Here is a 14,484-nt window from a genome sequence, read left to right as displayed (position 1 = left end):
CCACACTCCAGTACAAGATTTGGAATACCTGTAACTATATAACTTTTTTTTTTTTTTTTTTTACTGCTGGACAATCTTTTCTATATTATTAGGTATCTGTTGTGATCAGATCTATAATTTTAGAGTAGAAATTAACACTTTTCTTATAGGAACGTATCAATTAATGTCTTATGTAACTAACAGAACCTGTGCTAACAACAGGACGTTTAAAGCATACTCACACCAATCTTTTCTTCTATGAGTTGCCGAGCATAGTCTATTTGCTGTGGAGTGCCACGAATTGTAAATAACTTCATATTAGGATCTGCATTAGGTGGAGGATTTCTCTGAAGTTCTATTCTTGCACCAGACTGTTGGCTTATGCTTTTTATGGTTTCACCCCCTAAAATCAAAACACAGTAATTTCTTTAAAGATTCATAGGATACAAGTGGAGCTATTCAAAAGGAACTGATTATAATTAAGGAAGTTTTGAATAGTATCCCATCTGCCAATATGCTATTAGGAGTTTCCATTTATTCTACATTTTAAATCAATTTATATAATATACAATCAATCATAATCATACACTTTAAAGTTTTAAGACATAGTTTAATATGTCTGTACCCAACCTTAAAATGAATTATCGTATCAACACTTGGTTCAAAGAAATTGCTTTTATAAGCAATGAGAAGCTAACACAATGACTTAAGAATTCAAAAACTTAAAAACATGTGTCAGGAAACAGCAAAATAAACAAAAACACTCAAACCATTTTCCAGGTGAGAAGAAAAGTTTTTTACACTAATAATTAAACTGCTGATCCTCTTCTCTAGAAACCAATGTGATTCAAATCCCACTCTAGATTTAAGTACATATAAGGCCCTTCATTTAGGCTTTAGCTGTTACATATCAGCATAAGAACACTTTCCTACTAAAATACAGCCAAAGAAAAATCACTGCTATTCATCTACAACAACAACAGAAATAGCATCCAGAAAATCAGATAAAGCATTAAATTATTAACCACACATTAATAGTTTTAAATACATTGCCTTTTCCTATTATTAATCCAGTTTTCCCAGTTGGGACAATGAAATTAAATTCCTGTAGTCCACCAGGTGGTCCCATGTTCCAGTTGCCTTGACCTCTACCTCTTCCTCGACCACCAGGTCCAGGTCCACCAGGATTACCAGCCTAAAGAGGGCAAAGACAAAGTCAGAAGAGTCAGAAACTCTTCTTTCCACAATAAAATTATTGCATGTCTATTTCCCTCAACTTTCATTTTTTCTAAATCTTAAATTTAGAGAAGCTAGGAGATGCCATCCACCCCCAAATCAACAAACCACCACCACCTTTTATTCTTTTTTACTGTGGTGAATAAACTAGTGCACTTATGTAGCTGCCCTCCTGCTCCAAGATGTGTACCTTAAAGCAATTTAAACTTCCTAGCAATTAATAAAGTTTCATCAAACAGATTTTGATTTAAAAACTATGGAGGGGAACTTCCACATTTAATGAAGGAAAATCTTCTTTAATGAAAACAAAGCAATGAAAATATTAACATTCTATCAAACCTGAACACTTCGAAGGAGGTCTGTAATAATCTCTGCAGCATGCTGACATCTGTCTGGAGGTCCTGTTATTTGTGCTATTCTATCAGGTGTTGTTCCATCATCTTCAAAACAATGAAACAAAATTGGATTAATTTAACATTAAATTAATGAGTGTTAAAAGAAATTGCCAGCAAAGCTTAGAAAATTAAACGTAAGTACTCACCTGGCTTAAACTGAATTCGAACACCAGCATCATTTTGTATTTTTTTAATCATCTCTCCATTTCTTCCTATTACAATGCCAACAGCAAATCTTGGAATGGGGACCTTATGCAAAGAAAACTAAGTATCAGGAAAGCCATTTCCTGAAAAATGTATCTGCCTCAAACCACAGAAGCACTATATTTATATAGAAGAGGTTAAAAAGATCCAAAATACACTGTATTCTAAGTTGAAAAGTTGCAGGGGTGGGGAGGACAATACAATGTTAGAGAAGGCTATGTAACACAAAACAGGGAAAATCCTAGTTTATTTATGGACTAGCATTCAATCATTTCTGAATTGGTATTTTTACTTACATCTATTCCTTCATTTCCTCCTATTCTTGACCCATACTCATTTCGAACTTCTCTGAAACCACCTTGATCACGAATTAACTCTAACACCATCTCCTTGGCTTGCTGAAGTACAAAAAAAATTACCCAATTTAGGAAGCGTGTCTCAAAACATTGTAATTAGTCATGCATGTTTTACCCACTGCTATCCACCCCAAATCCCCTACTGTAAAATATAAACTTAAGTTTACTTGAACTTTGTATGGGTCTCCTGTAATCCTAAGAGGTTTGTCAGCACCAGTATTCTGAGGTCCATCTTGGATCATAACCATTTTAACTCCAGCCCGTTCCTGTTAATCACAGAAATCAGACGTATTAACAAAAGGGGAGAAGGAGGAAACAGGCTTCAAAATAGACAAAGTAATCATTTTAAATAGTAATACCTGAAGTTGTTTAATAGTCTCTCCCCCTTTTCCAATTACTAATCCTGCTTTGCTAGCTGGAATCATGATTTCTTGAACTGCATTTCCTGGTCCATCACCATGATGGAAGCCAGGGGCTGGTCTTCCTTTTTCAACAATCTGGTCCAGTAACCGTTTTGCTGATCTGTTAACAAATTAACAGTCAATACAAAATAATCAGGTATTTCGTCCATCCCAATTCAGATTTAGGTGGCCTAAAAGTAAATTTTAAAAATTCAAAGAAAATATCATCAATATAAAAAACTGAAACCATGCAATACATTTTCCAGGTATATAATCTTCAATATTTTTGAGAACAGTATGAAACTTCCAAGAAGACATACCCTACTTCTAAAGTTATCTCAGAATAAAGCTCATTCATCCAAAAATTAAATGATGCATTTATTTTTAAAACTTTGGTTACTCATGTTAAAATTTATTTATTCATTCAACAAATAATTTAAATATGTCAACTATATATGCAAGGTACTATTCTAGGTTGGAGTTACAGCACTGAAATAACAGTTAAGGTATGTGTTGATGTGGCTTAACTTTATTAAATAAGTAAACACAGAAGGTTAAATAAATAACTCATTTGTTAAGTGCTATAAAGAATATTAAAGCAAGATAAGAAGGACAGATTGTATGTGTGTGTGAAGGGATGCTATTTTATGTAAAATAGATGAATGAGGAATTCCTTGGCAGTCCAGTAGTTAGGACTCTGCACTTCCACTGCAGTGGGGCATGAGTCCAATCTCTGGTCAAGCAACTAAGATCCGGGCAGCTGCATAGTAGTGATCAAAAAGTAAATAAATGAAAATAAACAAAAACTTTACTGATAAGGAGACATTTAAGCCAAGACCTGAATTAAGTACAGGAGTGACTATGAAAACATCTGGGGGAAAAACATCCCAGGGAGAAGAACTAGGAAATACAAAGGATTCAAATGAGAAGTATTCTTAGTGTCCTGAAAAAATAGAGAAGAGGCTAAACAGAAAAGAGGCTACTAGAACAGAGCTGGGAGAATAGCAAAATATGCAGTAAGAAAGGTGGCAGGGAACCTGAGCCATGATAAAGACACTGACTTCTACTGTAAATGGGAAAGTATTAAAGGGTTTTGAACAAAGTACTATATGAATTGACTCACATTTTAAAAGGATCAGTATGGCTGTACTATAATTGGACAAAGCTAAAAAAAAAAAACAAAAAAACACAACAACAACAAAAACCAGAAACACCTTGCAGTAATACAGGCAAATGGTACCAGAATTAAGGTGACATGGAAGGTGACAAGAAGAGGCTGAATTCTAAATAAATTATGAAAGATAAAATGACCAAGAGTTGCTTATGGATAAATAGGTCATTAAAGAAAGATAAAGTATTAGAACAGTTGTCATACAATGAAATGAAATGAATTAGACAAGTCAAAGTATGGACTGGAAAAACAATGATTCTGTTTTTAACAAGCTAAACTTTGATATGTTTAAAAGACATCCAAGTGTAGAATATACTGAGGAAGCAACAGGATATATACATCTGGAAATTAGGGAAAGAAATCAAGGCTGAAGATTCAAGCAGTGACCACCTTTCAAATTTTTTGGTAAAAGAGACCTGAAAAATAGAAATGTGGGGTTCAAAGATGGTTTTATGTTCAGATAAACGGATTTTTTTAAGCATGTTTATGTGCTATTAGAAATTTTCTAGAAAAGGGGAAAAGTAATAGTGCACAAGAAAAGTTGGTTCAATTGCAGGGATAACATGCTTCAGGAAGGAGGGACTGGAACATGATTTTCATACTTACTGGACAGACTCGGGTGTTCCAGTTAACATACAAGACCTTTCTGGAAGGCCACCACTATCTACAATTAAAAACAAACAAAAATCTTAGGCCAAGAAAAGAGTAACAGCATCATTTTCACTAACAACTTTAAATATGCTAGTTTTCTTGTGACTTTGAAAATTACAGCAAGAGAATAACATTACCAGGAGCTATCTGTATTTTACATCCAGATTCCTGTTGTATGCGTGAGATCTGTTCACCTCCTCTGCCAATTACTAGTAAGAAAAAAGAAAATTATTTGCTGAAAGGTTTTAAAGTGTATTTTGACTACGTCTTTTCAAAGCGTCAAAAAAATTAGATTACTTACTAAATCCAACCATTCCATCTGGAACTTTGTATTCTTCTGTCATTACAGACCTGCTAAGAAATGACAGAAACTAACATTTTTCTTCGAAGAAACATAATTTGTTTACAAATAAAAATAAACATAGAAATCTAACAGCTTCTAAGAGCTTAAACTAAGTTTGTAGGCACACACTTAAAATACTCAAAAGTCAAAATATGAGGCCTATGTAGCTAAAAAAGCACTTGGGGTACAGTTCAGAAGTATCATTTTAAGTTATTTTAATCACTTTAGTTTTTCCAAAGGGTGGCTAATTCCACCCATCCTTCCAAAGTATAAATGTATCTCACTCAAAAAGAAAACTGATCATTCACTATTATCTATTTGAGTCAAGGGCTTTAAAGGATTCACACACACACACACACAAAGACATGTATATTCACTATATACTAACTTGGTTATATTTCACATTGAATTCAACTAAAACTTGCAAAATACTCTTAGAAAAGCTTTTATTTTACTATACCTTTGCTGCTGATGCATTGGTGGTAACTGTGTTCCAAAAGCTACCAAAAAATTAAATGAAATAAAAATTATTTTATTTAAATTGACAGATGTTTAACAATATCATCATTTAAAGCAATTCTACAATTTTCCCCTGACATAAGACAACATCTTGAAAAGAATAAAATTTTACGCAGAATACTTAAATCAACAGTCAGCAAGAAACTCAGCGAAAGGGCAGACATTATTAGCAATAGCATTAAAAAATGTCCTTTTTCAAGTGTTGTTAAGCAAAGATTAAGAAATGGAACTGTAACACTAATGTTCAGAGCAGCACAACTCACAGTAGCCAAGACATGGAAACAATTTAAACGTCTGTTGACAGAAGAATGGATAAAGGAATATATGGTATATATACAGAGTGAAATACTATTAGCCATAAAAAAGAATGAAATATTGGCATTCACAGGAACATGGATGCAACTAGATATTATCGTACTAAGTGAAGTCAGAAAGAGAAAGACAAATACCATGTGATATCACTTATATGTGGAATCTAAAACATGACACAAATGAATCTATCCAAGAAATAGAAATAGACTCGTAGGCAGAGAACAGACTTGTGACTGGTGGATGGGGGGTGTTGGAGGGATGGAGTGAGAGGTTGGCGTTAGCAGATACAGACTATACATATATATGGATAAGCAACATGTTCTTACTGTACAGTACAGGGAACTATATTCAATATCCAATGATAGACCATAATGGAAAATATAACATCTATCAATTAAAAACTGGGAATCATAAAACAAATTGAATACATAAAATGATTTAGCAACCAAATCTTATAATATATACACTGCCATAACAGAAATGGAAGATTATAAAGATAGAAGGTATATCTTTACAAATAAATTCACTCAAAAAGAAAATTTATGATCTTCAAATAACTTCAAAGATACCACAGAACATAGGAACAAAATCCTGTTATTAAAATTTAGTTTTTAACCAAATTTAAAATAAATACTTACAGTCATTTTGAGGAGCAACTTTCTTAGCATCTGGCTGATCTGCAAAATTAAAGAGTCTTTTAATTTTTTGCCAATAATATAAGACTCAGATCCCCCATACCCAATCAAGAACACCAATATAAACATTTATGGAAGTAGCTGAGGGTATGGTTTATCATTTGAACCAAAACCACCAAACTCAGCCCAAACACTTAGGAATCGAAATAAAGAAAACTGCACTTCTTTCATGCTCTTCATGTTTAAAAGATGCACAGACATAAAAAGAAAATTCTTTTTTACTGAATCAAATCACTGACCTTAATGTATGTCAATCACTTTAGAATGATACAAGAAAGTATTTAGTCCATTAGTTAGCAAAACATCACATGCTAAAGTCTAATGATGCTTCCCACTGTAGGAACTGAAGATTGGAAGGAAAAGAACCTATCAAAATGTGAAATTTTGACATATCAAAAGCTGAGTGTACCTGACAATGAACACAAAGCTAAGCAAAATAAGTAAAAAAAAAAAAAAAATCACATTACAAGGCAATCTCAAGCTAAACTGTTCTACTGTTCCTAACCAAACATTTCACAGCATAAACTTCAGCAGAAACTCAACAACTACATGACTTCATCTTTATCTACATCCTTTACACACATGAATACAATGCATACCTTAGAATAGGCAACCTACAGCTCAAAGTACTACATTCTCCTCCCCCCTTCAAACTTAAATGATTAAACATCAGAATGTTGTGCAGCAAAAATTCAGACACATAATCCAAGAAATATTTGTGTCCATTTAAGAATCCACTGGTTTATTTCACGTTTACATACTGAACACAGGTAATAAATAAAAATTCCTGCCTTTAAAAGGAGAGGGCATTCCCTCCCAGTGTGTTGTACTGCTCGGACTTGTCCAAGAGCCATCTACACATAAAATAAAAAGAATACATTACATACAACATCTGAAGCATCATTAGCTCATTTTTTTTTTTTTGTATATTAAAACCTCACTATAAATGTGAAAGACACTTAAATAAAAGGAAACCAAGTACTCCTGATCAAAAGCTACAAATACATTCTATAAGCTCATTCAGAATCCTCCTTTAAAAAAGAATAAAAGGGCAAAAAGAAAATGTATCAAAATTCATACATCAAATCTAAAATAAAAAATACGTGCAGACTTCTAAATTCAGAAGCTTCAACAATTATGTTTTTTAAAAAAATACAAAGCACTGTATATCTACTGTTTTAAGCCACATTTTGAGTTAAACCTGAAACACAAAACAAGGTACTAAAGCAAACAAAAAGGTAACAATGGTATAACCTGCAACACACAAAAGTAGCAAACTATATAGCAACTTCAACCTTTAAAGTGAAATCTCAAATAACAAAGTAATGAGAATATAGCATCTCAGATTAATTCATGTATGATGAGAAAAACCAGTGAGATGTTTCCTAGACTTTTACTTCAGTATATTAACAAGTTGTCTGTGCAAACTATCAATCTGGCACAATCCTAAAAGAGGGAACATAGTGTTTTCTACTAAGACAAAACTGGCTGGTTAACTCAAATTTTACCTACCTTGTTTAGGTCTCTTTTTACCCCCTCTCCTTCTGAGGCCAATATAACCCTTACAATTTTAGGAACCTTATGATCAAAGCAATGTTTCAAAAAAAGAACACTTGAAAAGCAATGAAAATCACTTCAACTAAACTCTGTGTAAAACAATTTAAAATATTTATGGCTATAACTTACCTCCATCTTCCAAAGGTCTTTTTTGTCCCCCATAACCATAGTCATTTGAATTCAGTGACGTACCAGCATCACCTCCAATTTTTGCTGCAATCTTAAAAAACAAAACACATCATCAAGGACAGCATCATAGCTTTAACTATTCAGTACTAAATTTCCTCACATATGCTAAATATCTATCACGTAAGAAAATTAACTTGATAGACAAATTAAAATAATTCGATTTATATCATTAACAACTTCAGACAGTTAAATCATTATCATCTGAAACTTTCTGATATATCTCTATAAAAACAAAGAACTAATCAATCAGGAATCTTTAGAAGACTGACTGAAGAACTTTGAGGAAAGTCTGACTCCTAATTCTGTCTTCTCCATGACCATGTGTTGGCTGGCTCAGAGAGAACAGCTGTGAACAGCTTATGAAATGCTAAGGCTATGCTGTCTAACAAGATGTAAAATGCCACTCACATCTGGTCAGTGAGTACTTGATATGTCTAGTCCAAACTGAGATGTACTTCAAGTGTAAAAGACACACTAAGTAGTGAAACTGTGGAACAAATACAAAGCATCCCCCAAATTCTTACACTGAATACAATAAAATGGCAATATTTTACATACGTTGAGTTAAAATATGTAACTTGCATAATACTTCTTCCGGACAATCTTTTTCTAAGGAAATGTGGAGGTGTGGGGGAAACCTGGGAAGTTGTACATCTAAGTCTATTATAGAACCATGTTCTGGGGCAAACATTGTATAAGAAATACCAGCCTCACAAGTGAGGCAAAACCAGGGGATATTTATGGCATTTTTCTATGAAAAAGGAAATGGAACTAAAATTACTGAGTGCCAACAGACCAAACTGACTATCTGTAATAAATGTTTTATACTCATTTTGTCACTGAATCACCACAACAATTCTGAGATAGAGTGCTTATGAGATAATCATTTTACAACTGAAAAACATCTCAAGAGGTATAGCAAGTCAATGGTGAAGTTCCAATTTCTACAGAGCTCCACGGAAATTACTAAAGGGGTAGTCACCAAAGATGGGTGATGTACTGATGTTATTCTTTGAATCTTGAGTATGTTTGAAATTTTCCATGATAAAAGTTAAAGAGAAAATGAAACTTTTGATGACTGGAATTCTTCCAAAGAGAGATCTTGATGTGGAACTAAACCAAGTGCCTCAGGCTTCATTGTAACTAGAAAACTGTGAAGGATAAGTGTATATAACAACCTGAATTCAAAATGTATCACATAAGTCCTGATACTTACATTATCTGTTCCCATATACCAAATATATTTCCTAGGGTTCCCAGATTTCCCTTTTTCTCATCTGTAAATGTAAACACCCACTACAAAGCATATTAGGATTAAATATAAAAATGCTTGATAAAAGAAGTATGTATTTCTTGATGCTATCTTAATCATCTTTCACTTTCTCAAAAGCTTATTTGTATATTTGATATGATTAATATTATTTCTTTTCTGAAAATTTTCCTCATCACACCTGAAAGTTGTTTTTCCACTTCAGTTTAAAGCAATGAGCATCTAAACTATTGCAAAGGAACTTAGCTGCTGGGCACTGATTTATAAGTATTTCAGGTCTGAGAAACAACAATACACATGAAGGAAATAGTTTAGGCTGGCAATACCTTCTGCAATTAGCTTTTTGCAAACTCTGAGTTTGCAAAGCAGCACTCCTTGAACTCCAAGGAACTTCTGCATAGAAAAAGGATACTTAATTGGATATCTTCCTATTTATTGAATAGTTCTAAAAATATCCAAATGAAAACTGATCATTAAGTACACTCAGAAGAACCAGTTAACATATCTCAAAAATTCCAAACCAATACAAAAACATTGTTTGTGTTTAGATGCTTTGGTGCTGTTCAACTCTTTGCAACCCCGTGAACTACAGCCCACCAGGCTCCTCTGTCCATGGGATTTCCCAGGCAAGAATACTGAAGTGGGATGCCATTTCCTTCTCCAGGGGATCTTCCTGACCCAGGGATCAAACCCACATCGCCTGCACTGGCAGGCAGGTTCTTTACCACTAGTGCCACCTGGGAAGCCCCCGTCACTAAAAATGTCAGTAAAAATCTTCTAGTAAAAATACTACTATTTGATCAGTTAAATATATATTTGCTAGGTTACTTCACAGGATTACTTTAAGAGAAATAGTAATCCTTAAAATTCAACCTCTAGCTATATAAAATTCTTATGAGACCAGTAGAACTAAGTGTAGGCAACTTCTTTGATTTTAATTTACAATAAAAATACGAGTGTTCTATTTGGACTCTCCTTGCTTCTCAAAAGGGTAAGTATTTTTTGTATTTTCACTGTTTTAGCATTGTCCACCTTTCTTCATTGATTATTCCTAGAATCTAAGAATTTTGGAGTTGAAAGAAAATTTAACAGATTCAGCCATACCACCTCATTTTCAAGAACAATAAAACCACAAACAATAGCACACAAAAGATTGACTTTCAGAAGTAATTACCTAAATGCCCCAAATGACTATCTCCTAAGTTTCAGTCTACATGCTTCCTTAGGCTTTGGGGTCCAACCGTGATTTGGGGTCAGTGGTAATTCTGGTTTTACTGCTTTGTGTCCTTGCCAAATTTCCTTAAGCATTTTGTGCCTCATTCATCTTCTGTGTACAAAAGAGATAAATAGTTTCTCCACTTACCTTGTAGGATAATTGTGGGAATTAAATGAATTAATACACATACGCTTAGCACAGAGACCTAGTATGTACCACATAAATTGCCAGTTACTATGAACAACTCAGCACACTAGAATTCAACAATAATGCAGAGTTCACAAGACTTCAAATGTTTGGTTCAAAAATTTTAACAGCCTTTTATTTATACTGGCCAAAGACATACATTTTGAAGAATGCAATTATTTTCAAAACAAAATTTCATCACTAATTCATTAGATATATTCATTCAATTTAATAAATACTGAGTACCTACTATAGGAAAGGTCCTAATGGATTGTTTCCATGTACCAGAAATGTGAAGAGGCTAGAAATATTACTAGGCTACCACTTCATTAATATTGTCCCCTCTCTACAGTCCTTAAGTCTTTATTATCATAATCAAGCTTTGCTATCCTATCTCAAAATATGTTACTAAAAAAAGCCCCCAAAACAAAACTCTCAAATGCTAGTTTTCACTGAAAGAGAATAATGGTAAGTAAAAAGTCAAGAGTTCTATTTTATAAATTTTTCTTTTTATTCAAACATAATAGTCTGAATTACTTTCATAATTATCAAGGAAGAGACTTAAAGAATTGAGTACCTAATGACTAATTTAATAGTTTAGAGGGGAAGTGATGAGGGTTGATAATCTTGCTTAACCTGCGATCTACTACTCAGTCTCAGATTTACTTCTATCTTCATGTAACTTTAAGGGGAAAAAAGTAGATATGCATTAATTTTCCAATGTTTCAGGGACAGAACTTGTTACCAGTGTGATCACTAAGTATCTAGTCAAATAATTTCAATATCACCCTCTATAGATAAAGCTTGAAATACCCAAATATAATTTCTAAACTATACCATTGGAAACCCTAGAGAAGAAATTTGGTGCCCCTGTGTTAGATTTAGCTCACAGAGTATTATAAAATCTGAAAACTTCACATTAAAAAAAAAAAAAAAAACTATTAGAATTCTCTGGAAAAAAGACCGAGCTCCACTGCCAGATGGCAACAATCAGCTGGAGTAAATGCTACTAGCTTTAACTAGATAGGGTCCAGGGACCCTAATCATTTGTTCTGCTTTCCCGCATAACAAAGAACTGTTCAGCTGAAATGCCAATAGATTTCCCACCAGTATGTAGCTCTTTGAAGGCAATAAGCTGTTCTTATACCTCTTCCTTCCAAAGAACATAGCATAATACTCTGGACAAAGAAAAGAAACTTAAGGTTAGATGGAGATTTTGGAAATACAATTCAGAATCCATTTAATATAAATAAGGAAAAAAGTAGTTCAAATATTAACCTAACTTGTTCCGTAAACCCAAACACCTTTCCCTATACTCCACACCTGAATAATCAGACAAACAGCTACAACCAATATATATGGAAGCATTCTCAAATACCATGAGAAGGGGCAATTCAACTAGAATGCTAAACTTGAGAATATAAGATTTAAGATCAATTCTGTAGAAATAATCAAAGACACTTGTAAACTCTATTGAAGGACAAGAAATTCATAGTTTGAGGACAATTTCTATATTAAAAAAGCATTCTAACTTGGTATCCACCTTCACTTTTTCTCACCTCATTTTCCACCCTCCTTCCCCACCCAACCCTATCTCCAATGACTTCACTCGCGTTCTCATCTTCCCCCAAACCCCCATACCTTAGTGCATGCTGCTTCTTTATCCACTGGTCAAACTCTCATTCTTTAATGCCTTGCTTAAAATATCAGTCCTTTGGCAGTAGGGTACCCCACTCCCTTGTGATGTGTACAGTACCTGATTCACAGCAGAACTCTATAAATGTTTACAGAACAAATGGACGAATTAACAGTGCCTAAATCTTGTCTACGCTTTGAAAGCATTTATCAGATACTACTACTCTTTTGCATTTGGTTCTTTGACTATATCATGGCTTCCTAGAAAGCAAAAAATCCAATTAACACATTTTAAAAAGTCTCCAGTATCGAAGTACAGTGTATGGAACAAACTGATTCAATATGCTGCTTGAATAAATTAATTTCGGTTGAGTCTTCTCTAAAAACCCCTCTAACAGTGTTGCTGTCATTATATTAACGTTTCAGTCACGATTTTAAACAAGTTCAAAAACAGTAAATAAAAATTAGGTAAACAAATCGAATAATTGGTGTTAATGGTATCCCCCTGTTGACTACCTGGAAAATTTCTGATTATAAACAAGTACAGGTACATTTTTATTTATAATGTGTTCACATTATAAAAATATGAGCCGTATGCTACATCACTACAGATTTAAGGATTTTGAGTCAAATGATCCTTTAATCCAACTAGTTAAAAAGTAAGTTAATGAAGTGAACTCCTAATGTTATCAAAACATACCACAAAATTGATTTCTGATTACCATTAGCTTAACACTGTATTCCAAAAATGTCTAGCATCTAATAAGCATCGAATCACAAAGATTCTTACTTTTGCTTTAGACACAAATTCATACCGACTAAATACATTTGAAAATTACATGAAGGTAAAGTTCAAATTAAATCCTAGAGCACGTTACTACCTCTTTTCAACAGCTCCCGTTTGGGAAAGAAGTGCCTTCAAGGCAAATGTACGCACCTACGTAATACAAAGAGTCCTGGTCAGTTTACGACTCCGAACTGAGAGGCAGATTCAAACTGAAACTTCGGGTATGAACGACCTGAAGCCATTTTGAGAAGAGGGAAGGAGCCATAGAACACGCGTAAATCCCGCCCTGAGGAAGGATTCCAGCCCGGGATACTAGTGCTCCCTTAATTCTCTTCCTTGAATGTGTGAAAGTGAATGATACCGAAAGATTAACTGCGGGAGAGTTCGAATGGGCTGGAAGCTCTAAAGACTGCTTTAATGACAGGTCCCTTCCCTTACTATGGCTCCTACAGTCCTAGTCCTTTCCCAAACTCATTACTAGAAGCTTCCATACTATTGTGTAAAACTACGCGCGCTTTATCCCATGTAAGTGGATGTTCACTCAGAAGAAAAGGAAATGCTAACTCCTTGGAGAAAAAAGCGCGAGTACCGCAGAAGCGGGAGAATAACCTAAACCCATCTTCGCAGAGCATGCGTTGGGGTTCAAAGTGGCTCATACACTAAGAATACAAAACCCGAATTCCAGCTTATTACCAACGTGGAGAAACGTGAGTCTTCTCACATTTCAGAGGCCGGAAGGGCACTTCTTTCCTCTTCCTAACGCGCGAAGAAGTAGCGGCCTACTCCGCCAGCGGCCAATTACCGTGAGCTGTCGGGATCCCGCCGCGCGGTCCAGACTTACCTGCCGGGCTCTCTGCAGTGCATCTTTGAAAGCATCGTTAACTCCTCCACCACCACCACCGCCGCCTCCGCCACCGGCTGAGCCAGAGGAGGGTGGAGGCACTGTTGAATAGTCTGCCATGCCTACACTACAGTGGCCGCTACCGATTCCTCCCAGTGACCTCTCAGCCAACTGCTAAGAAAGAAAGAAAATGGCGGCCGTCAAGCCTGTATCGCATTCTTGTGCTACCATCGTGCCGTAAAGGGGCGGAGACTAAGAGAAGAAAACCTCGCGACGTTTTGAGGCAACGCGCTGGCTTGAGGGGGCGAGGCTAGAAAAAGGCGAGGAGACATCGCGAGAATTGTCTTTATATTTCGCGAGAATGGGGTTTACTTTGGCACCGCCTCTTTGTGCATCCTTGGGCTAAGGTGGTACGATTTTTCCACTTTGGTGGTGGGTAAAGACTCGAGGGGCGACTGCGGTTCGCTTTAATTTTTGAAAGCCCGGAGGAATGGAGTAGTGTCTTATTGGCCGCCGCCTCAGGGAATAGAGTGGGTGGATT

At 35.0% G+C, this 14,484-nt stretch overlaps 1 protein-coding gene across 10 annotated transcripts in view; it reads right to left on the bottom strand.

Moving 5' to 3' along the window:
• FUBP1 (far upstream element (FUSE) binding protein 1) overlaps positions 1 to 14,195 on the bottom strand; it is a 33,863-nt gene extending 19,668 nt beyond the window's left edge. For 5 of the 10 annotated variants that reach the window (XR_826853.1, XR_826852.1, XR_826854.1 and 2 more), the window contains exons 1-15: positions 13,944 to 14,195; positions 7,949 to 8,039; positions 7,054 to 7,116; positions 6,206 to 6,244; positions 5,197 to 5,236; positions 4,695 to 4,747; positions 4,531 to 4,602; positions 4,349 to 4,406; positions 2,530 to 2,692; positions 2,338 to 2,436; positions 2,111 to 2,212; positions 1,757 to 1,859; positions 1,555 to 1,655; positions 1,033 to 1,174; positions 222 to 382 (exon numbers count right to left, since the gene is read on the bottom strand). Coding sequence is in view for 7 of the 10 variants with exons in the window: in XM_010857581.1 (XP_010855883.1) it covers positions 222 to 382; positions 1,033 to 1,174; positions 1,555 to 1,655; positions 1,757 to 1,859; positions 2,111 to 2,212; positions 2,338 to 2,436; positions 2,530 to 2,692; positions 4,349 to 4,406; positions 4,531 to 4,602; positions 4,695 to 4,747; positions 5,197 to 5,236; positions 6,206 to 6,244; positions 7,054 to 7,116; positions 7,949 to 8,039; positions 13,944 to 14,063 (1,407 nt within the window). In the remaining 3 variants the exon portion in view is untranslated. The remainder of the gene's footprint in view (positions 1 to 221; positions 383 to 1,032; positions 1,175 to 1,554; positions 1,656 to 1,756; positions 1,860 to 2,110; positions 2,213 to 2,337; positions 2,437 to 2,529; positions 2,693 to 4,348; positions 4,407 to 4,530; positions 4,603 to 4,694; positions 4,748 to 5,196; positions 5,237 to 6,205; positions 6,245 to 7,053; positions 7,117 to 7,948; positions 8,040 to 13,943) is intronic. The other 5 variants (XM_010857579.1, XM_010857583.1, XM_010857582.1 and 2 more) reach the window with 5 other exon arrangements.
• Between the last annotated feature and the right edge of the window lie 289 nt (positions 14,196 to 14,484).

The sequence above is a fragment of the Bison bison genome, unplaced genomic scaffold (assembly GCF_000754665.1).
Source record: "Bison bison bison isolate TAMUID 2011002044 unplaced genomic scaffold, Bison_UMD1.0 scf7180017864382, whole genome shotgun sequence".
In the NCBI taxonomy this organism is placed as follows: Eukaryota; Metazoa; Chordata; class Mammalia; order Artiodactyla; family Bovidae; genus Bison; species Bison bison.
This window is presented reverse-complemented; position numbering and strand designations above follow the sequence as displayed.